The 22,235-nt window shown below is 51.7% G+C and overlaps 10 protein-coding genes across 10 annotated transcripts; 6 read left to right on the forward strand and 4 right to left on the reverse strand.

Annotated features, from left to right (window-relative positions):
• The first annotated feature begins 10 nt into the window (after positions 1–10).
• On the forward strand, positions 11–829 carry BU25DRAFT_183647 (uncharacterized protein). The gene has a single exon (XM_033700942.1). It carries the CDS (start codon positions 291–293, stop codon positions 747–749), a length of 459 nt encoding a protein of 152 aa, XP_033557348.1. The 5' UTR covers positions 11–290; the 3' UTR covers positions 750–829.
• A 441-nt stretch (positions 830–1,270) lies between these two features.
• Positions 1,271–2,403, forward strand: BU25DRAFT_414663 (uncharacterized protein). The gene has a single exon (XM_033707348.1). It carries the CDS (start codon positions 1,543–1,545, stop codon positions 2,374–2,376), a length of 834 nt encoding a protein of 277 aa, XP_033557349.1. The 5' UTR covers positions 1,271–1,542; the 3' UTR covers positions 2,377–2,403.
• Positions 2,404–7,812: 5,409 nt separating this feature from the next.
• BU25DRAFT_425166 (uncharacterized protein) lies at positions 7,813–8,285 on the forward strand (the record flags this gene model as incomplete). Its single annotated transcript, XM_033708335.1, has 2 exons — positions 7,813–7,998; positions 8,052–8,285. 2 exons carry the CDS (start codon positions 7,813–7,815, stop codon positions 8,283–8,285), a joined length of 420 nt encoding a protein of 139 aa, XP_033557350.1.
• Positions 8,286–8,597: 312 nt separating this feature from the next.
• On the reverse strand, positions 8,598–10,156 carry BU25DRAFT_434413 (molybdopterin binding oxidoreductase; the record flags this gene model as incomplete). Its single annotated transcript, XM_033708858.1, has 4 exons — positions 8,598–8,900; positions 9,374–9,464; positions 9,546–9,936; positions 10,066–10,156. 4 exons carry the CDS (start codon positions 10,154–10,156, stop codon positions 8,598–8,600), a joined length of 876 nt encoding a protein of 291 aa, XP_033557351.1.
• Positions 10,157–10,379: 223 nt separating this feature from the next.
• On the reverse strand, positions 10,380–11,214 carry BU25DRAFT_183701 (uncharacterized protein). Its single transcript, XM_033700943.1, has 2 exons — positions 10,798–11,214; positions 10,380–10,744 (listed from the first exon to the last, which is right to left on the reverse strand). The coding sequence occupies exons 1-2, from the start codon at positions 10,984–10,986 to the stop codon at positions 10,484–10,486; spliced, it is 450 nt and encodes a 149-aa protein (XP_033557352.1). The 5' UTR covers positions 10,987–11,214; the 3' UTR covers positions 10,380–10,483.
• A 1,817-nt stretch (positions 11,215–13,031) lies between these two features.
• Positions 13,032–14,002, forward strand: BU25DRAFT_425167 (uncharacterized protein; the record flags this gene model as incomplete). The annotated part of the gene is made up of 3 exons (XM_033708336.1): positions 13,032–13,068; positions 13,119–13,283; positions 13,335–14,002. 3 exons carry the CDS (start codon positions 13,032–13,034, stop codon positions 14,000–14,002), a joined length of 870 nt encoding a protein of 289 aa, XP_033557353.1.
• A 299-nt stretch (positions 14,003–14,301) lies between these two features.
• On the forward strand, positions 14,302–14,832 carry BU25DRAFT_462302 (uncharacterized protein; the record flags this gene model as incomplete). The annotated part of the gene is made up of 2 exons (XM_033710511.1): positions 14,302–14,570; positions 14,637–14,832. 2 exons carry the CDS (start codon positions 14,302–14,304, stop codon positions 14,830–14,832), a joined length of 465 nt encoding a protein of 154 aa, XP_033557354.1.
• Positions 14,749–15,509, forward strand: BU25DRAFT_183724 (uncharacterized protein). The gene has a single exon (XM_033700944.1). The coding sequence runs from the start codon at positions 14,945–14,947 to the stop codon at positions 15,347–15,349; it is 405 nt and encodes a 134-aa protein (XP_033557355.1). The 5' UTR covers positions 14,749–14,944; the 3' UTR covers positions 15,350–15,509.
• Positions 15,509–17,345, reverse strand: BU25DRAFT_183823 (carboxylic acid transport protein). Its single transcript, XM_033700945.1, has 2 exons — positions 16,704–17,345; positions 15,509–16,653 (listed from the first exon to the last, which is right to left on the reverse strand). The coding sequence occupies exons 1-2, from the start codon at positions 17,264–17,266 to the stop codon at positions 15,669–15,671; spliced, it is 1,548 nt and encodes a 515-aa protein (XP_033557356.1). The 5' UTR covers positions 17,267–17,345; the 3' UTR covers positions 15,509–15,668.
• Positions 17,346–21,487: 4,142 nt separating this feature from the next.
• On the reverse strand, positions 21,488–21,933 carry BU25DRAFT_462304 (uncharacterized protein; the record flags this gene model as incomplete). The annotated part of the gene is made up of 2 exons (XM_033710512.1): positions 21,488–21,631; positions 21,856–21,933. The coding sequence occupies 2 exons, from the start codon at positions 21,931–21,933 to the stop codon at positions 21,488–21,490; spliced, it is 222 nt and encodes a 73-aa protein (XP_033557357.1).
• Between the last annotated feature and the right edge of the window lie 302 nt (positions 21,934–22,235).

Consider the following 22,235-nt stretch of genomic DNA (forward strand, 5'->3'; position numbering starts at 1 on the left):
CAAATATGGTCAAATACACCTTCGCTGACCTTCCTTGTCCTCACGCACTTAAACCTATCAGGCAAAAATCTGCTCATCAACATATTATTTCCATTCCTGATCCTACAGTCCGCCTCCCGGTCGCTCCTCCTTGCCCAAATGATTCCGAAGACATGGTTACAGCCATTCCCTGCGTTCATTGACGAACTGCCTACATGTGACAAGGAAGAACAACACTGCACCCGTCACTTCAAGCATGGCGCCTGCCGATACATGAGACGACGTAATCGAAAGCATCCACAGCCGTCCCAATGCACATGCGCAAAAACAATTTTCTCACACTCTTCAGCAGCTCCTGCAAGCCCAGCACCTCAGATCAAGATGGACCCAATGAACGCCACTACCAACCGCCCTTACCACACGCCAACAAATCACACCATCACCTTCCACCACCTCGAGCGCCAAACCTACCACATGACCCCGCGCACCATGACCCTCGCGCTAGCGTTCGCCCCGTACTACCACACAGAAGCAGCAAAACGACACAAATCATCATCGGCATGTTTTTCTCAACTGTGCACACGCACACTCTCCCCACACTCTTTGTAACCGGTCAACGAACCGTCACTATCGGTGATTCAAGGAAAGAGTTGGATGTGTATATCTGGACGATGTTGAGGGAGGTTGTTGCTGAGCACGCGCCGAATGCGAGGGTGAGGAAGGAGTGGAAGGGGAGGATTGGGAGTCCGCGAAGTGTGTGGGTTGCATAACACAGAGCTGCTGGGTGCTACCAGGACATTTCAGGGAGACCTTGTGGAGGGGTATTTGGATCTAGCGTCTGCGAAGAGTGAGGAGGTGCGAGTGTGCGAGACAGAGCAGAAGGGAAAGGAAAGTCGGGAGAGGTCAACAAGAACTGTGTTTTGGCTAGGCATGGATGTGGCGGCTCAGGTTGTTAGATTTGGTTTGAAGTGGGCTGGAGTAGGAAATAGTTCAGGTTGTTTGATATTCTGCTGTGGTAATGGTTCGGCATGTGGCAGCTCATATACGCCGTTACATCTACATGCTGTTGCCACCGACGCCAACGGTTCTGAGAGCATGTCTCACTGCAAGTGTTCGTTGTTCAAGGTCGATCTCATGATGTGGTGAAGCATGGGTGAAGACGGGAATATCGGCGTTTGAGCTAGCCCCACCGTTCGCCAGCCTCAGCTCCACTCCTTAGCGCGGCTGACTAAACACTTCCCATCAAAACTTCATCGATCGCCGCCGCCACTTCCTTTTCTCTATATAGAAAGTTGCACCCAAGCAATTTGACATCAAACTTCCTATCTTATGAATTTGGCGTTGATATAGCTTTGGGGAGATCGAATCTTTGCTCCCAAGAACCCCTGCGCACACTCAATGCGCTGATGGTCCCGTAGCTCCGAGACATACCTTAATTCTGCGCACACGCTGCGTTCGCTTGAACGATACATTCGATAGTTTCCGACGACACCACTGGCGCGATGTATGCATGAACGACCGCTATACAACTGGAAACGTTGTTTGAGCGCGTGAATTGCTACGATGGCACGTCGCAAGGAGGCTCCGATGGTCCGCCGCAGGACGAAGGAGATCGATGCGCTCGTTGCGCAAATGAATGCGATCCATATCGAAGACGAGTACGCCGATGTTGCTGCGATCACAGAAGACCTTGACCGCAAGCCATTCCGCTTCTTCGACCTACCATACGAACTGCGCCTGCGCGTCTACGAGCTATTGCTTGTCTTCCCCAAAACGATGGATCTCGATCCCACGAACCACCGCACCGTCGCGCCATCCCTCCGAATGTTCTACACGTGCCACCGCATGCATGACGAAGCCTCGCACGTCTTCTACGGCCGCAACACATTCCGCCTCTTCCCCATACACGGCCGCTACATCAATGCGAAATACCCGCTGTTCGCGCGCCTGCCGCGCAAGTACCGCGCGCTTATAACGAGGCTGGAACTGCGGCTAGGACCAGGCTTTACGCGCCCGCCGAAAGGATGGGTTGTGGATAGCCGGCTGGGGCTTACGGCGGTGGCGAAGGCGTACAAGCTGAGGATCTTTGTGGAAGTTGACCCAGCGTCGAGTGAGATCTTCGAGGGATTCAGGACTGGCGAGGAGACGTTTTATACCGAGTATTGTGTTGGGCTGCTGAGGGCTTTGCTGGCACAGATTCCGGTGGTAAGTGAGGTTGAGTTTGATGCGTATCCCAGTGTGAGTAAGAACAGTCCGCTGCTGAAGGGCTTGCTGGACGAGGCGAAGCTCAATCAGAAGAGGATTGCGTGGGGGCCGGAGAGGGGGTGGGATAAGATCGTGGATAAAGATTTGGTGGGTATACTGGAGAAGATGGGCTTGGGTGGCCTTTGGTCGTAGCATCTACAAATGAGATGAGTTATGACACTTGCTCTTCTTTCCCATTGATTCCTCTTTTCCGTTGTTGACTTTGCATAAGCGGGAACTAGCTAATGTCGCATAGTAAGTTTTATGATCATAAGGTAACATCGTGCATTCACAGTACGTAGGTCCGCCGTCATGCAGTATCGTGGATTCAAACCTTGCAGATCCAATTGGGGCGTTAGGAAAGGCTGACTTGTCTTTCGGCTGCGTACTATCGCTCGCAGCTACTTGGATGACACGCGGATTTGGCGGGCTCCAGGAATATGAAAGTTATCGTCGATCAGCGTAGCAGCTTCTATTACAAGGGGCAAGCGCAGCTTTCTACGATGGCAACTCGCTTCTTCCCGAAGTCATGAATTAGCACAGATATCTGAAGCGATCAATGTGTCCAGCAGACGAGGTTACCCATACCCTTCTCGACGCCATCGAGCAGCATTTGCTTGACCCAGATCCTGTGCGTCTCAGGGCGAGCTGTACCATGTATTGGTGCGGATCTTACAAGAGGCGGAAGAAAACCAGCATGAGACGTCTGAACCGACCAGGCTGGCATCTGAGTCGATGTAGTACCGTGAACTCAATTTTGGTTTCATCTCTACACAATAGCGGCACCGCCACCACCGGGATTCGCGGCTGAGATGTCCCTCCTCTCACATAGTTCTGCCCGTCATGGCCTTGCTACTGCGTGGTCATGCGCAATAGTATCTCAGCGACCTGAGCGAGCTCCATTGGTACAGTACACCAACTTGATCTGGGCAATGACGCGCTACTTTACGGGCGTAAGTGAACAATCTTGCTCGCGCGCGTTGTTTGCGCACCACGATGTCACAACTACTCCATCCTGACGATACAGGAATACTACCAGATCTACTCAACCTGCTAGTCAAGGCTATTGGCTACAGCGGAGAGGACGTCGCTGAGAAGCGTCCCTGCAGTGGTAACAAGAGACGGGATGCATGGTATCAGGGTGTTTGGGTGCGACGCGCACTGCGCCCCTGGGCAAACTGGCGGCAAAGGACAGAGGACTTTGTATCTGGGCGCGAGAGCTTTTTGGGACATCGAAGGGTTCGATTTGGACGGACATATTGTTGCGTTGGGCGCTTGCTTGGTGATGGTCTAGGAGAGATGCTCTGAGACCGAGCGGTAGACAATGCTCTTCGTGGTTCAGTCTTCGTAGTCACTCAGTGTGGTCGCAGACGCCTATGTGTCGAGCAGCACTGGGTTGGTGAGGGGCTGTTCTGGAAGATGTTGTTTGTTCATGGAAGGCAGCGGACGACCTTAGTACTTGTTTCAGACGTCAGTTCGACATATCAAAACCTTTTCGTTCACTCGTGTTATATACATCACTTTGCTTGTTGACCACACAACGCGATTCGAAAGCAACGATGAAGGACTCACTCACCTGATTTCGCGCTTGCCAAGCCATTAGCGCAAAACACGCCACCGTATCTCCGCGCACGAGCTTCACGACACATCACCCCTGCACCCATCCCACGATGCGTCGCCATGCCGCCGAACCGCACCGCGCAGACGTCCACCGAAGTCAAGAAGGCCTATAAGAAGAATGGCCCAGCAATATCCGAGCGCACACATAAGCAGTTCGAGCGCGGCTATGAACTCGAACAGCGCGCGGCGCGCGAGCGCGAGATCGAGAAGAGGCGCAAGCTAGCGAAAGAGAAGCGTGAGGAGAGAGAGCGTAAAGAGAAGTCTGTGAGACAGCAGCTTGGTGTGGGGTTGGCGACACAATTGATTGGATACAGCCACACACAGGCGAACCTGAAGAAGGGAATGGAGGCATTTTTGGGAGTGAGCAAGAAGAAGCAGGAGGAAGAGCGGCACCGAAGGAAAGAGGAAAGGAGAAGGGAAGAAGAGTTTGCCAAGAAGTTGGAGATCATTGCGCAGGATATCGAGAAGGAGCCTTTTGACGATGATGAGGATATGGAGGACGCAATGTTGGACTTGCCAGTGTTGAATGTGCAAGACGGAGGAAGCTGGGTGGATGATGAGCTGGACGATGATACGCTTCTGGAGGCACATGATTTGGTCATGTCAGATCCTGTCGAAGAGCCAGCGAACGATTCGATAGCTGTTCCACCGCGTCCGGCTACCGCACCACCCACGCCCCACAAACAGACGCCGAATAAGAGTCAACACCCGCCGAGCGAAGTACCTGCGCAAGCTCTCCTGCCCATGACCCCGAAAGTGGACGTCGTGAAGGGGGACATCGAGTTCACACGCACACATGGACCGGTGAACAGGACGATAGAGTCTGCCCTAGAGAAGCTGCCCGGCGAGATCATCGAGACGCTGTCGCAAGATGTAGCTACAAATGCAGACTGGAAGCCAGCGCATGGTCTGCTTTACAAGCTCAATCCAGTTGGGCTGCCCCCACATCGACTGCGGATCAAGATAGGATGCGTAGTGGTATGCCTGAGGGACCTAAACACAAGCAGCCAGCTGTCTAAGAGTCAGCATGTACGAATCCTGCGGGTGGAGAACGAGCGATTGGAATGCCTCACACTGGATGGCCAGCTTGCAGGCACAAAGACCGTCATCACGCGCGTTCCCTTCTCCGCGAAGTACCGCAACGACGAAAAGTTCCCTTTCACAAGGACCCAGTATCCCGTGCGCGTCGCGACCGACTTTACATTAAGGGATCCTCCACGAGAGACTGCACAGTCCGGCTTCAAACCACCCTCGATCAACGGTAAAGCACGCCTGCCAGCCCTGGTGAAGAGACCAACTCCACCTGCGAGCAAACCAAAATCACAAGCAAGCTCGAACCCTAGCTTCAAGCTGCCAGGACTCCCAGCCTCGAAAGCACAAGCACCAATCTCGGCAAAACCTTCTGCGCCCGTGCAGAACGCCACACCAACTCTGTTCGCAGTAGATGGCTGGGATGACTTCCTCGAGAGTGGTACACAAATTGCGCGTGAACTCTCGGCAGAGACCATACCGAAGACCAACCTATCGATTACTATCGCTCAGCCATCACCAATCACTGAATCGATGCCTCCACTTTCGACACAAGATCTCGACTTCTCGTTGGACGATCTGGATGATGAGCCACAAAATCAGCCGGTGAACGCACAAACAACAATACCTGCAACAGGCACAAAACCCGCCACAGAGGATCCACATCCACCTGTGAAAGCTACTGTGTCCACTCGGAAAATCAGATCACCACCTTCAGTGAGACCCGGACCGCTATCAAGGACTGCAAACATACGCAGAATCGATCCGGAGCCGGACTGTATGCCGCCTCCTTCAATACGGCCTCAGAAGTCAATACAACCAAAGTCGAAAAGGCCAATGGCACCGCCGTCGAAACCCGCGACCCCTGCAAAGAAGCCTTGCGTGCCGTCACCACGTCTCGCACCGCCTCCTCTACCCACGACCACGACTACGACCGCAAAACGATTCAGCGACTTCGGCATGTCTACACAAGAGGCAAATTCTTTCTTTGACGACGATGACGACTTTGTGTTTGGCTCACCGCCCATTGCTGTATGAACTTATGATTGCGCTTGAATACGCTCGTTTAGGTACGGTTTTGAATCTTGGATATACCCTTCATCGCAATGGCGTTCGCTTTTTGAATGAACACACGTTATTTTGTTTATTATGTCGCTCTGGTCTTACTTCTCAAGTGCCCAAAGATGTGGCGCATTCTTTCATGCCCATTGGCGAGACCACGCTCACCCCCAGATACACGCTGATGAACGTCACCTCCTAGACCGTACGACCACTCGAACCAACTTATGCACTGGACGTACCGTGGTTGATGGTCTACTTCGTCTCCGTAGGTGTCATGTTCTTTACTGCAGTGGCATCACTAGCGCTTCATGCAAAGTGCCATGCATCTCCCATCCTGGGTTATGTGAGCAGTTTGATCAGCGATAGTGGTGTGCAAGGAAACAGCACCGAGAGCGGTGCGACCAAAGCCCGCAGACTCGAGAAGATGGAAGTCACGATCGCAGACGTATGGAGTGAGGAGGGCATGGGCAGAGTCGCTTTTGCGCCTGCGCAAGGTAGAGGCATGGCGAAGAAGAGGAGGTGGTATGAGTAAGCACTCATGCAGGGAGCTGCACCAAGACGTATCGTGAACTCCTAGAAGCGGTTGTAGCTGCGATACTAAGTATGCGAAGCTCACTCTTGTGCAGTCTCGTTCGAAGACACTCGCGGTCAGCCGTATGCGAGTGCGAAAGTGTATTGTACGCTTCTGCCAAGTTTGTCGAACTTTTCAGGGGCTTCTTCAATCTCTGGATAACAGGCGGCTCCGCGGTGTCAAACTGTTTGAAGTGGAGTATCGTGAGCTTCTCGAATCAGGCGAAAATAGAGTTCATTGCCTGATTCTGCTCGCGAAATCGCGTAACACCGCCCAGGTGTCCAAGCGAGCTTCAAACGCACAAGAAACCTGCCCGAGAGATGTGCTCAGCACCTGTTCCCCTGTGTTGGTGATAGTGAGATGGACAAGATATCCTTGGTAGGAGATGTAACTGCAGGGCTGCATATTGATCTTCACACTAGCGTGTTGATCTAGCGCCATTCGGCTCCCCAAATCCGCTTGCCGCCATGAAACATCCGGCCAGCGAAACGAAACCACGAACACTTCGCATCAACACTTCCGCGCACCACCAATCCCAGGCTTCTGGATATCGACTCCGTGCCGACATGTATGTCAGCATCTTGACATGACCGCATCTGCGGTCCCTGTGAATTCGTCTTGACGCAGTCAACAACGTCGGTGAAGTTGACAATGCGCTGACAGTAACGCGCAATTGTGCGGCCACAGTCAGCTCTGCCGCTGTCGCGTCGTCTTGCTTGTCACAGTTTGAGAGTGACAGTCAGCCCACATAGACGTCTCAAGTGGCAATATTTTTGGCACAACGGAGATGTCTTCCCAGAGCCACAGTTCACGACAAAGTGGTCCGGCTAGCCGATCGGCGCGCCTCGTAGCACCAAACCGGCTACTATCAGAACTCAGGGTCTCGCTATCGCACTACGCACGACTACCGCGCACTGACGTTTCTTACTCGCGGGAACAACACGGTGCGTTTCGATGGCTGCTATTTACGACTTGGCTGCCATTTGGCGGTCGGATGAGTGTCGGCGTCATACCAATGTGTAAGAAACAGGGTGTGTCTGGTGTATTTGCGGTTAGGCGAGTAGGACTAAGATGGATTATGCAGGGCAGCGTGTTTGAGGGGACGTTCAATTGGGTTTGAGTGTATTACCTTGTGATGAGGGCAGGTATGTATATATAAGATGGGCGCCTCATCAGCTAAAGATAATCATCACACCAGCTCATCTCAGCAACACTACAACATCACAACATCTCAAAGCCTTTTCAACAACTCTTCAATTCTACAATTTCAACTTCGAACTTTCGACTCAACAAACACCAACCTCAAAATGTCTACCTCCCACATCGAGACTCCCATCGGCAGCACCGACGCCTCTGTCGTCATCGCCGCCCTCCACAACCACGAACTCATGATCAAGACCCTCTGCCCCGCACTCGTCAGTTACTCCTTTGAGTCCGGCGATAAGGACACATCCGCAACCTACACCGTTACGGACAAGAAGCCCATTGGCCAGGTACGTCCTCTCCCACCTTCCATTCACAGCACTCAAATATTGACCAATCATAGACAACATACAAGCTCACCCTCACCAACACCCCCGATGGCGTCGACTCCCTCGTCAACGCAAAGCCTCCCGTTGGTATCCTGACTATTGCTGGCAAGTGGCGCGTTGTGGGCGGCAATTTGACTGAGGATGTTGTTATTGATGGAAACTTTATGATGAAGAAGGTTGCTAAGGGCAATGTTGAGAAGACTCACCCTGAGCAGCACACCAAACTGCTCGAGGCTGCTAAGGCTTAGATGGTCTTGCGGAGGGGATGTGGGGATGTTGAAAGCGATTCAGCGAGCATCTTGTTTGAAGCGAGCATTTGGAAGCGTGTAAGCATAGCATAGTCTGGAGTTCATCAATTGATTCATACAATTCAAAATCTATTGCGCTTTGTCTACTAGCTATCCAAAGTGAAGAGGCAACAAATTTGATCAGAAGAAGTGGTGTGGAAATTATTGTAAGTTCGGGGGATATTCAGCCTCAGAACCGTACCTGCGCTTCGTAAATATTAGCTAGAGTGCCAGCACTCAAGCTGTACAGTATGCACATGGTTCCGACAATTCTCAAGAGGTTGTTGTTCGCCTGCTATTAATGTCGCTCGGGCTGAAACACGACGTATCCAGAGCACATTTGACTGAAGCTGTAAAACCTTGCCAACTAAAGCCTTCTTGAGGATGCACCTTGGCTACAGCCCAATCCGGGGTCTCATCCAACTGAATCTCCACAGTCACTATCTCAGCCGTGCCCCAAGCCCACCCACGAATGCTAACAACCAGGCCTTCCAGACATGCTCCAGGTGCAGGGTGGACGATCATTGAATTTGGCTTAATAGCCCAAATGGGCGACATTATCGTTGCGACAATATTCTCTTTTCAGATGTAACATAATGACTTGTAGTAGTTGCTGAACCCCCCCCCCCCCCTTTGTGCACAGACTACATGCTGAAGGGAGAAGAGTGGTATGGCGATGCAAGAGTCTGAGACTGCCGGAAGCATATTCTTAGGTACTAGACCCTTGCCCATACCATCATCACCACTCACAGCCTCTGCTTCTGCCAAGCCTGTTATCATAAATAGCATCACCGTCATGAACCCGCTACCCTTTCTTCACTACCACCATTCTAACATAGTATTGAGCAACGCTGTCGCCAGTAGGAAGACCGTTATCATCCCTATTAGAACCTGCTTGTCTGCGCGGTAAGTGTGATGCCCATATCACCCAGATCCCAAGTCAAACATTTGGTGGCGTCTTACATTCTCAAAAAGAGGAGGGGGTCAGCAAATACCACAAGTCACCAATAATGGCTCGCGAAGATTCCTGGCGCGTGTTCGGCCTGTACTAAAATGCGACGCAGCCGTTTCGGCAAGTATGTACCGAACCAGCCTGGAACAACCAATCGAACGGGACCACCGCGTTCCGGACGGGGGTGACTTGTAGTTCATTTTGTAGGCAACGATGACTTCTTCGCTCATGACTTTCTCGATGGGGAGATCTTTCTGGTAGCATTCCACATTTTTTTTCCTGCGATTGTTCCGTGGTCTGATCCCTCAGACCAGATAGAAGATGCAGTAGGTAAGGGCCTCGCCGATTTCAGGAGTATAGGAAGTCGTACCCCGGTCCAAGTCACGTTTCCGACTTTCCATAGGTTTGTCTTCGATGGATGTAGTGCACTCACGTAGCATTCGTGAACTGCGGCGATAAACGATTCGGGGGAGAGCACTAAAGGTTTCTCTACTAGTCCATCTATTACCAGTTTCCAGCGAGTAGGATCAACTACGGCAATGCCCGTGTGGTACTCCTCGAATTGCATGTCATCTTGTGTGATATACTGTGCCTGTTTGTGTGGTTCGGGTGCTTTTATCGATCGAATTGGACGACGAACTTCTACGCATGTGACGTTCCCTGATGTACGATCCTCTTTCCATGGTGACTGAGCGAAGGGGAAGTGGATAAGCGAGTATAAATCGGCACGAGACTGACAATAACAACTTTCTTGACAAAGTTACCAACTTGGGATGGGTCATAGATGACCTTGGCCTTTCACGAAGATGGCTTCTGATAATGAGCACTGCGTTTTAGACAAAGTTCCGCCCAGACCCGTCTTAAGAAAACGGGAGTACATTGCGAGCCATCACTCCATAAATAAAGTGCATAGCTCAATAAGCAAACCACCCAACCAACAAGTGGTACTTCCCAATCAAGCTGACCTATCGGTGCATTAATATATTTCTTGCTTTTCATTCGAAGTTCGAATTCCACTGCAATTCCCCCCTGGAGGCATTCAAAGCGTCAAAATCAGGTGCATTGCAACTGGGTTTCGCGATGTTACGAGAAGGAGATGTTGAGCCTGTGTACATATTATAACGTTGGAGTTTAGCAATCGGTTTGATCTACTGAAAAGCAAAGCACACCCTGCAGGCCGTCGACCCTATTTTAAGACCCTATATCTTCACACTCTTACAACTTCAGCACTCTCGGGCTTACAGTTCGGGAGGATTGGGTTACATCTATACCGAGGTGGGAGCGGACTGCCGGCTGCAGATGCATGTACGGGCTCAGTGTCCCTGGAGGTAGTCGCCGTGTCATATGCCGTGACAGTTATTGGGACTTGCACTGTAATCGTTGTTGGTGCGTACTTTATCACTGTCTCTTTGCGCCACCCAGTCGCGTATTCGGTGACTGTGGATATAGAAGCATCTTGAGTGACAGTCTTGGGTCCGTAAGCCACTCAGTTGCATGGACGGTGGCAGTAGTGGTATGTACACGTGTGGAAGTGGTGGTGTGTACTCCTGTTGTTATAAACACAGAGGTGTGTTCTTTCCCCTTGCAGTGGGAATGGCCGAGGCAAAGACGGTCGAGCGTATTTAGAAGATCAGACAAAAGCTTTCCTTTCTTCTTGAGGGCATCCTTAGCGACATTGCTGAGACCAGGTTCAGGGGGATATGAAGCCATATCCGCTGCAGCTTGAGAGACACCATCGCGAAGGGTGTTGGCTGCAAATTGAGCTAACGATGCAGATCCGGAGACACCAGGGAGAGAGCCAGCTAAACCGAGAACATGTGAGAGTTAGCTAGTGATAGCTTCCAGGTTGCCAATAGCAGGTGCCCCTGCGACGAGGGAAGGTGCCACCGGCGGAAGTCCCAAAGTGGCAGCATTAAGGGCGCCGAATCCAGCAAGAGCACTGGTTGCAGGCTAAATCAGTGGCGTGGAACCCTCAGCAAGCGAATCTGCCAGCTGCGAAGCTTCTTGTGCAAGCTCCCTTGTCGAATACTCAACTCCGTCTGCAGGGCCCGGAGGTGTACAAACCGAAATGCCTGCTGCATTTGAGCAGAGAACCTTGTAGCCCGCGCGGCATCAACTCCAAGAGTATCGAGAGTGGCGTCCAGTATCTGGACAAATGACTGTCTAATGATCCGTTCTACGCCAGCCAGACCGAGATTTTCGAGGTCTTCAAGAAGGGCTTTGAAGCCAGGTACACTGATTTCGCAGAGGCTCCTTTACAGTTGGGTACCAAGAGCACCACTAACCACGCCTCCGACAAATGTGCCAGGAACAAGACCTTCTTCAAAATCGGGGGCAGTACAGTTAGTGCCATAGATCTGCTTTCTCTGCTTCTTGCCCAACGAAAGCGGCAGCCATGCCCGTAGTACCGGCGACAAGGGTTTAGCAAATGCCCTTCAACATGCTATTTGAATCTTGAATTTTGATGGAAGCGAGAAGCGCGGCGCCTATGAAGGCTCCCATGACTGCGCCATTTTCTTTGTCGCAATTGACAAGCGCAGTGAAGGTAGATGTAATCAGAAGTTAATGAGACCAAGAGAAGGAAAGCAAGCAACCACCGTCGTGAGATCACGCCTTTTAGCTGAAGCCGTGTACCTGATCGGTCTTGTGCATAGCCTAGTAGCACTGTTCCGCGACGGGAATACCAAACACTCTAATGATTATGCAGTATCGCTCCCCTGACTCCTTTGGAGGTGGCGGGGGCTTGGGCTTTGGAGTCGGGACCGGAGGAACGCCGACAATGACTGTCGGAGGTTGCTCACCAGGGTTCGTAGGAACCTCACTCGGGTGCTCCCTATCGGGATGCTGATCGCCGGGGGCCTCAGCGGGATCTTGAGATTCGTACTGTTTCAATTGGTCTTTGATATGGTCCCGGAGAGCCTTCAGTTCCGGACGCAGACCCTCTGTTGGAGTTCGGTGAACTGTACGCAAAGGGAAGAAGTCGAAGATTGTACTGAGGTTGTATTGGGTGAAGGTACGAACAGTATATGTATGTGGGTAGCTATAAACAAGCTGATGGAGTGAAACACAGGCCTGATGTTTCGGTCGAGAGGTGACGAAGTTCAGACTTTGGCAAGAGAAGCAGTCACCAAGCCGAGAAATTGGAGAGGAAAGAGCTACAAATTCGTGCACGTGACCGTCAAGAGTTGATTCTTAAGAGAACAGTACTGTTTCCCTAGATACAGTGCATGTCTGCGATATGGTCCTTCATCGATGCAGGTGGTCTGGGGCTCGTTGTCGACCGGGCAGTGCCGTGATGCCTGCTGAGCTGACATGTTCGAGAGCGCGGTCATGCCGGCGACGCCTTCAGGCTGCGATAACTCTCCATGCCAGCTGCCTGGCCCCTGGTCGTCAAGGTGAATGCCTGCCATTTGGGGGAGGCACTCGGCTCTCGTTGCACGGCCAGTGGGGTTGCTCCTTGCAGCGGTGGGTGGCTTGCGGGCAGCGCGGCGCATGCACGACGATGGCGATCCAGCCCAGCACAGCCCGGCAGCCCAGTCACCGTGTGCCACGCTGAGGCACGCTGAGTCGCAAAGCCACAGCTGTTGCAGTTCTCGAGCTGGCCCACAGAAACTTCGACTGCGCGCTAGAGGTCACGCCGATTGGAGGCGTGACGCAACTGTCATGTGAGATTGAGGCTTAGAAAACCAGAGTCCTGCTATTACTATCAACTTTCGCCTGGCACCTAACAACATTCTTAACAACATATTGCAAACATGGGAAGACGTGACGATTCTCCACCACAGCGACGTCGTGAGTATGCCGTCCAATGCTAACAGGTCAACATCGCTGACGATTCCCAGCTGAGCCCAGCTACCGCTTCGATAGCTACGAAGACGGCAAGGCGAAATGGGCGCCGCGAACACCAGCAGAAGATGCCCAAGATAACCGCGACTACCACGACAACCGACGAGACTCGCGGCGGCACAAAGAGCACTATGATGCCGATGCGCCGCTCCCACCAAAAGGTAGGCATTCGAACCCTGTTGGCGCATGATGTAATGCTCACCGCCACTCAGAGAGTCGACCACGCCCGCGCAGAAGAAGATCATACTCCTCATCTGAGTCTGAGTCCGACGTACCACCGGCCAAACCACCGCGACGAAGCAACACACAGCGTGACCACCGCCCTCGTGACCGCGACACGTACAATTCGTACGATGAGCAATCGCGCCGAGACAACCGCCGGCGCGACAATCGCGGCTATGTGAGCGACGACAGGCACGACAGACCCCGCAGAGACGAGTATGACGACCGAGATCGCAGAAATCACCGCCGTGGCGACAGGGACAGGAGCAGAGACCGGAGTAGAGATCGATATGACGATAGGGACCGCGACAGACGTCGGGACGATCGAGACCGAAGGGACCGCTACCGTGACGACCGTCGAGATGACCGCTACCGCGGCGACCGCAAAGAATCTGGAACTCCTTATGATGCCCTCTTCAAGATGTTTGCAGACTCTCGCAGCGGCTCAAAGCGCGACGACAGGGACCGACGAGACCGCTATGACGACCGCGATTATGATCGCAGAGGGGACAGGGACGCTGGCAGACCCGGTCAGCCCGAGTGGCAGAAGCAGGCTATGAGCATGTTCACGGCATACGCATTGCCCATCATCAAGAAGGAAGGCACGAAGTACTTGCATAAGCAAGCTGGTAATCTCATGGGAGGGAAAAAGCGCTAGGAGCGCAGGAGTCGAACTTTGTGATTGCATGGCGTGCGGCATTCTCAGCTTTTTGGCGCGCATCAGGATGAATTAATGATTTGATGGACCACATTTAACGAATGCATCAATAACTTCCAGCTTCCTTCTTTCGGCCTTTCCGTTCACAGTGGCCACCTCATCAGTGAATGGCACGTGCGCGTGATGCTATTCATGACGGTCGCCTCGGACGCAGCACCATCAGAGCTCGTAACGTTTGCAGAATCCATACAATTTGAAGCGTACTCCTGACCTCAGATCCATTCTGAGTTGATTCAATCATGGTTTCGACACGCAGCAAGTCGGCGCAAACCCATCTCGAGGTCTTCGCCAGCGTCGCGCTGAAAGAGAAGAAGCCCGCATCACCAGAAAAGGCAACACTCAAGGCCAACACCTCTCGAAAACGCAAATCAGTCGATTTTTCCACCACTTTAGGAAATCCAATACCAAAGCGGATCAAACCCTCAGCCAAAGCATCAACAAAACCAAAGAACGAACCTGCAGCGGACAAGGGCAGCAAACCCATAATCATCAACCGCGCCCCCGTCCTGTACCTCTAAAGCGCTTGCGTCGCACACATCACCTATCCCCAACTCTTATGGGAAACACATCTCAGCGCTGGGTCGGCGGTGAGTTCGATATGCGCTGTTGCTAAAGGCCGGCCCGTAGGCACTATCCCGGAGAAAGACGAGGAAGCAAACCAGAAAGCAAACCAGGAAGGACGTGAGAGAGCGAAGAAGCAAGAGGATCTTGATGAGATCGACGTCATGCGATTTAAGTTGAGGGTGAAGGATGGATTTGCGGTTGTCTAAAGCAGCATGGAAACCTTTCAGGATCAACTTTGATGCGCACGTCATCGCATCGCGAAAACATAGGTAATATATTGAAGAAGCCCGCCTTGCGCATAGGATCGAAGCAGCTTGCATGTACGAAGTGCAGCTAGCCAGCCGTGCACTCCAGGTTCGGAATGAAAAACTGCAAAAGCGTCACAGGATTCTCTCCATGCTACTCACTGTGGAACACGTCAGTAAATATCTTAGACTTTGCCGTCAAAGACATCCCGGCACCACTGAATGGACCAAAAGCACCGCCCAATACTCTAATCTGTTGTCCAACAAGATTCTGGCTGTCTTTACGTTTGTGGAATGCCGGGTTCTGGGAAATCAGTTCTCTCAGCGAGTATTGTGGAGTCACTCAATGCCTCATATGGCGCCAGTGCCTGCGTTATATGCCATTTACTATTGCGATTTCGCGGACACAGCATCGTTGGACTCCTATTTTTCTGTTGCGGTAGTTCAAACAGCTGAGGAAGAGGAGACCGAAAGTTAGCCATCAAGAAGGGTGATTTAAGGGCAATCGATCGGCGATGCACTGTTGCGTTCATAAGTCTGTCAAATGACTAAACTATTGAGCCAGAGTTCAGACGACCGCAGAAGGCGAAACTACGATCTGGATGGCCATGGGTGTGCTGCCTGTTCCTCGCGTTCACGAGTCGAACGAAAGAAGAGACGTGTAGTAATTGAAACTTGAATTCATAACACATGCATCATGCTTCTGGTATCATAATCCCACTAATCCTCATCTTTCACATATCCTCCAGTCGTAGCTCGGCGACCTGGGCTGCCAGGGCGAGTTCTCGACATCCCTTCTAAGCCCTAGTCTCCTTGTTTTCGACGATCTCAACAGCGCGAGCACCATCCTTCTCATCAATGCTGCCAGTCTCGATATCCTTGACAGGCTCAACGTTGGCACCGATAGGACCAGCCTGCTCGAATTGGCGACCCTTCTTCTCAGGACCAAGCGCAGTAGTGATCGCAATACCCATAGCGATGATGGCAGTAGCAACACCCATGACGGGTCCGTAAGCGGGGGAGCGCTTGCCACCGTGGGTGGTGATCATGAGCGACTCAGCGGCGGCGTTGACGATCTGGGCAGACGGCGAGGAGATCATGTTTCCGAGCTGGTATGTGAGACCGACGAAGGAAGAACGGAAAGCAGGGGGCGACAGCTCGTTAAGGTGGATGGGAATGACACCCCAGGCACCCTGGACGAAGAACTGGATCATAAAACCAGAGGCAGACAGACCGCGCTCAGTGGTGGGCAGGATCCAGGCCGGGATAAGGAGAGCGGACATGATAGCAGCGCAAACGATAGTGCGACGACGGCCGAACCACTGCGATACGTAACCGAGGATGGTGCCACCAACACAAGCACCGGTCTTCATGAGAATGGAAGCGCGGGTAGAGCCAGCGGCGCTGAGGTGTTTCTGCTGCTTCATGAAAGTGGTATAGGAGTCCTGGCTGGTGTGGGAGTAGAAGTTGAACCAGGTCATGAGGAAGATGCAGTAGACAACCATGCGCCACTCAGCCTTGAGCATAACCTTAGTCTCGGCCCAGAAAGCGCCAGGATCCTTGTTCTGCTTGCCCTCCTTCTTTGCGGCAATAAACTGCTGGGACTCGGGGAAGCAGATGCGGACAAGACCGACGAGGATGGAGAAACCGGCGCCGACCCAGAAAACGATCTTCCAGGTGTTGGTCTCACCGCCTACACCGAGGTTGGCGCAAGCTGCGAGAACGTAACCGAATGAGTAACCCTGCTGAAGGATACCGGACATAAGACCACGGGCGTTGACACTGGGGATATTAGTACGAGTGTTGGGCAGAGGGTGTCAGGAGAAACTTACGGGCAGTTCTCAAGAGCCATGGCGATGGCGTTACCGTATACACCACCCATAAACAGACCGAAGAGAGATCGGACAGCCAAGAACTGGTTGAAGGTACCACAATATATGGTGGCGATCTGAAGAAGACCAAGAATGATCATGTTGAGAACCATGGGCCACTTGCGACCAAACTTGTCACCAGCCAGGCCGAAGAATGCAGCACCAACGGATCGGAGGAGCAGTGTCAATGTGATGGCGGTGGTGATCGATGTGTTGCTTCTGTGGTAGTATGCAGCCAGCTTGGTGGTCTGAATAGAAAGGGCGTGGAAGTCGAATGCATCGGCAGTCCAGGCGAAGAAACCGACGAGGAAGTAGGCCCAGTCCTTCAGACGCAGCTGAGCAAGCAGACTGATAGGGTTCTTAAGTGGTTCTGGCTTCTGCCACTCGCAGGTGTCCTCGCCATACTCGTTCCTGACGACCACACGTTGCTCCCACTTGAAAAGGTCGCTCCAAGCTTGCTTCGCCGTTGCGAAAGTGCCCTTAGCCAAGGGATCGGCCGGTCTGTTGCCAGAGACTGTTGCCATTGTGTCGAGTAGGCTTGATCGTGGAGAAAGCAATCGAAAGAGAAGCTGCTCGTTGAGGATAGACAGCTGAGCCTGATCAAGATGCTGGATCCCAAACGGAGGGCAGGGCCTGCCTAATATATGTCCTTTCACGGCATCTCTTTAGCGGGGATTCTTGCCTCATAGCGATCCTATCGACTCCCCTTGAAACCATCTGTACGACAACACTTCGTGGTGCATCTGATGGCTTACAGCCAAGAAAATACCAAGACTGCCCAGCTTTTTGATTCTGGTGAATGTAACCCCTCTAAGCTTGATCGAGCCAAGTGCGCCTATCATCCGCGGTGCCTTCGACGTATTGCGGACGGCCGATATGCTGGGGTCGAAATGCCGCATGCGCTGATCTCAAAACCCCACGGGGTAAGAAAAACGGTGCCTACGGTTTTCCCCAGAGTATGGTTGAGTGTTTATCTGTGCAGGCACTCTGAACGTGCGTAACAGTTGATCTACCCAGGTTATACACAACGGTTTCCCTGCGTCCCTATACCAAGCTGCGAGGCGCTGCTCAAGCATTTGTTCGCGCTACCTTTCTTCTGAAGAAGCCTGCGCCGAGAGTGTGCGCCACCAAAATTGGCAATGACCCCGCTTAGGTTTGCAGCGTCGTCCAGTGTGCCGAAGCTCATGACTTACGACAGCCAAGGAGGACGAAGCCTTTCGTGGCTTGCAAGCCGAGATGGCAAGTTGTCACCGAGCGGCCTTGGGCAGGCTTCTTCCAACGCCCGTCGTTCGCTTTGGCGAATCGCAGTTTTTGCTAAACTTTATCGCAACCTCGTGAGGGTTTTGCGACCGGTGAGAGACCTTCAGGTCATTACCCCAGTGTTCTGGATGCGTGCGCCCTAAGGCAGGAGGACCGAGTAGAGGAATGGGCCCATTTTTCTCGTGTTTGGTAACTGGTTTTGGCGCAGGTTGCTGTTCCCAACGTGCGCGCAATATGGGTCCTTTCAAGCGTGCGGCGCACGAGAAACAACCGGCCCACAAATTGTGCGATGTGGGACGGCGCCTGGGTCTACGAATGCAGACACAGTAGAGTCTTGGCAGTTTCTAGGGGTGTAAAAGGATACGGGCTGACTCTTGCCGCTCAGCTGACGCGAAGAGAGGCGGAAAACATGGTGTGGAGGAGCGGTAATGGAGTTGTTGTGGGGGTGACACACTGCCGCTAGAGCGAGGAAACTGCAAGCGGCCAACCAGCCTTGCCTCGAACACGCACACGATCCATCACGACTTGCATCCCAGACCGGTCACGATGACTAGTATTGACTTCTTTCGTTTGCCAAGCTTGATGCTATGCTGTTAGAAAGCTCAACAGTAGTCCAAGAATCGCCCAAGAGATTCTCTGCTTGGCGCACGCTCTTGCAGAAACATCAAGATAACAGACCGGGGCAAGCACATGGCATCGAAAGACTATCCAGCGCACGTTTCTTCTAGCGCCCACGTACTAGATGTCCGTCGATATTGGTCGTTGGACGCGGGGACCCCGTGAAGTTTGAAATCGTCGAGTCTGGGGTTATGGAGAATCTCCCGACTACGACTTCCTCCGACCCAAATACGAGACTCGGAGTCCGATGTTCTTGCTAAGGAACGCCTCGCCGCGTTTTATGCCGACCGTGCATCGCATCGTATGTTCAAAGACTTGGCCAGGCCTTGGTTCTCCACACAGCAAACCCGAACCAGGCTACATTTACCAATAGCGCCTTCATAAGCTCATCGGCATTTGAACCATCCAGATTGTAAAGCCTGCGCCTTGCATTGCGGCTTATGCGGCACCATGTAAGTTCGGTAGAAGGAAGCATGGTGGCGTGCCGCCGTCTGGATTCTTACTACTCTGGGAGTAGAGCTTGCCCATCTGGGCAGCTCATAAGTGCGATGCTTGTTCACACCGCGGCCGGGTTTGCATCGGATCTTTATCTCCAGCTGTCTCGTCTCGTGAACCTCCGATTCTTCACCTTCCGGCGGAGCCTCAATTCTTCAGGCAACCAATGATCATCACTGGAACTCTGGGCGTACGTTCGGGTGCAGAACACATCACGATTACCAGTTATACGATGGCCTTAAACGTGGCATGTTGACTGCTGATATTTGTGAAAGTATGGAGCCCCACGATCTGGAGAAATTACAGGGAAGAGAGGATGCCCAAGGCACTCCATGTCAAGCAATTCCAACAGCATCTCTTTGTTGCAACCTACATCCCAGCATTGCATGCCGTTGGAACACATTGTCAATAGTGCGGTATTTGTCTTTTCTCGCGATAAAGTACCTGCTACGCTCATCAACCATTGGGTTTGCACTGTATCCCCTGACATCTTTGGGAAGTGTTGAGTCAACGCGACGTTTACCCACGCTCATCGCGTTGATGTTATGACTTACGGCATCTATATGTACCCCTGAGAATAGCTTGTGATTCCTTTCGTAATTCTCAGTTGGCTATGTTCGGCGATCTAGGTTACACTGTCACGGTTCAGGGTGCTCCTGCCTGTCGAACCTCACCTGCCATGAGAGTGACTGCCACGTCACACTAGCGTTGTTTACAGCTACTCACCTATACGTACTGTCCGTAGCTTCACCCAATACAACCTCAGTTCAATCCTTCAATATTTCCGCACATGCGTACTGATCACTCACAATCCACACCCCGACATACACACACGCAGCTGCGAAGTTCGAGGAAAGACACGTGTAACAACAAAGGCAGATATTCAATCAGCACATGACGCATCGTTTCCACATCTCTATCATTGTCACAGTGGATTGGCAAGGTTGCATGAGCCCTGTCTGCGCTGCGAATTCATTGTCGTGTCGTGCGTCAGGTTGCCAACCTCACCTTCATCACACACAACTATACTTATCTCATTTGACCGTCGCGCTCAACAATTTGGTTTTCTCCACTCTCTCGGCCTGTACATTATTGTATCTCTCGCCTTTCTCTTGATGTAGTACCATAGGTAATCCTAAAATTCAAATACAACTTTCTGACCAAAATTGCAGCACCTAGGGCGTTGGCGACTACAATAGCGGCGTGCTCCCAGTACAGGCCACCGTGTCCTCCAGCAAAAACGTCAAACCTAAACACACCAACATACGGTTGAGAAGATCCATGTCATATACGAATGCACCCGCTGTCAGGACAGACTACTGTTATTGGCTATGAATATTGCCTTTGGCAGTATATCTTTCGCACAATTCGTAGAATACAATTGGTCAGCGAAAGCGTTCAGCCGAACAAGTTCCAGGAAATCTTACTCTACCAACCCCAGCAGCCAAGAAGACAAGATGGCGCAATACAGTTTTAACCACAGCTTCAACTGCGCTGCAGCAACTAAGCATAATCCCAGCACCAGGCATAACTGCAGCAACAGTCACGATGACAGCAGCCAATGAGATCACTGCAGAGATTGTCTCGCAAATTGAAAGTAGGATCCAGCGCATAAAGGTGCGGCGCCAAGAGACCCTGGGCGCTGTTCGAGAGATAAGAGAGGGTCTTGGTTGCGACTGAAGGGTATGAAATCTCACAATGGTTCTGCACTACAAGAAGAGAATCCAACCCTCGTGTAATGTTCTCAGGAAAGTCTAAATTTGTTGCGGAATCGACCGGTCCATACAAGGTCTGATTATGCCCGAAGCAGACTACCTAGTCTAGTTTGTTACAGGTCAGGTATATAGTCGTCTTCTCCTGGTCAGATAGCAATTCAGCGCAGTATTCCACTAACTCGATAGTCCTACATTGTCATTCACCGTTGGTATCAGTGTACTACAGCGGCCTACGCCGCCACAAAATTAAGTTGTCAATTATGCTAATGACTATTGGCAAGCGGATGGCTCCTGGAGATAATAAAGAAGAATCTGTAGTACTGTGGTAGCTCTGTAGAAGCTGCCTGTCAGCATTATCCATTATACCAAAGGCTCCACTGTTTTTCCTTGCCCTTCTGATGCCTAGTGCATTCACCATCGAATCCTTGACACAGTTTGAATCACTTGTACCCAGATACCTTAAAGAAACCAATATGTCTTAAACAATATTCAATCAATGCACACATCTGTTTACATGGACACTGTGGGATGACAATGTTTGAACCCAGTTCATGGGTGGATCGAAGAAGATTTGGGACATTGAAGTACATTGATAGTACGTTACCATCACACTTGGAGATCACTGTCAAATCCTACTCGCGGCCCTTGATAATCAAATTATGAGTACGCTGCTCTCTCCTTAGCCAGATCTGGTAGATGATTCGTATACGTCTCAAACTCAAGCTCTTCGTCAACATCTTCACTGGAATCATCTTCGTCCATATCATCATCCGTGTCCATCAACTCGTCAAGGAAAACAACCTTATTCATGTCAGTGGACGTCATCAGAATTTCAGTTTCAACACTCCCGAAATTGATGATGTTTACGCCCCTTCTTCGCAAACTCTGCACAAAACTTGGAGAATGTTGTCATCTTTGATCTGCACTGTTTCATTGCCCCAGGGAGGAGCCAGACGGGCGATACACCACGTGTGTCCTGTGACATTCGAGTTTGCACGCTACTCGATTTGTGCGCGCAATTTTACGAAATTGGGATTGTCAACATCAGTATCGCCCTTGACTTGGCGGTGATCTTGAGCGTTTTGCCTCAGAGCAAGCTTCATGCTGAACTCGACATGATCTGACGCTCCTTCCTGACCATGCACGAGACCGGAACTGAAGATGCTCTCAGCTAACCTGCACCAGATTCCAGATGTCAAGCGCTTCTCAGAGGACGGCTCAAACTGGCACCTGATATCGAGGGATGCTTGTCCAGGTACAAGTCGTACAATCCTTTGCTGATATACTTGTGCATCTCTTGCGCAATTCTCTGTACGTACAAATCTGGGGACCATGTTTGTCTTCCAGTAATGTGGTGGCTTGTAGTGTGACATATGCTCGGTAGTCTCTTACGTTCCCGTTAGTA

Source organism: Macroventuria anomochaeta (genome assembly GCF_010093625.1).
Source record: "Macroventuria anomochaeta strain CBS 525.71 unplaced genomic scaffold BU25scaffold_39, whole genome shotgun sequence".
NCBI lineage: Eukaryota > Fungi > Ascomycota > Dothideomycetes > Pleosporales > Didymellaceae > Macroventuria > Macroventuria anomochaeta.

Coding starts and splice junctions, on each gene's coding strand:
- BU25DRAFT_183647 (XM_033700942.1), top strand. CDS start 291: ATGCACATGCGCAAAAACAATTTTCTCACACTCTTCAGCAGCTCCTGC.
- BU25DRAFT_414663 (XM_033707348.1), top strand. CDS start 1,543: ATGGCACGTCGCAAGGAGGCTCCGATGGTCCGCCGCAGGACGAAGGAG.
- BU25DRAFT_183701 (XM_033700943.1), bottom strand. CDS start 10,986: ATGGCTTCATATCCCCCTGAACCTGGTCTCAGCAATGTCGCTAAGGAT. Junction 10,745..10,797: donor ACACCACCACTTCCACACGT/GTACATACCACT, acceptor TACGGACCCAAG/ACTGTCACTCAAGATGCTTC.
- BU25DRAFT_183724 (XM_033700944.1), top strand. CDS start 14,945: ATGTACGAAGTGCAGCTAGCCAGCCGTGCACTCCAGGTTCGGAATGAA.
- BU25DRAFT_183823 (XM_033700945.1), bottom strand. CDS start 17,266: ATGGCAACAGTCTCTGGCAACAGACCGGCCGATCCCTTGGCTAAGGGC. Junction 16,654..16,703: donor ATGGCTCTTGAGAACTGCCC/GTAAGTTTCTCC, acceptor TAATATCCCCAG/TGTCAACGCCCGTGGTCTTA.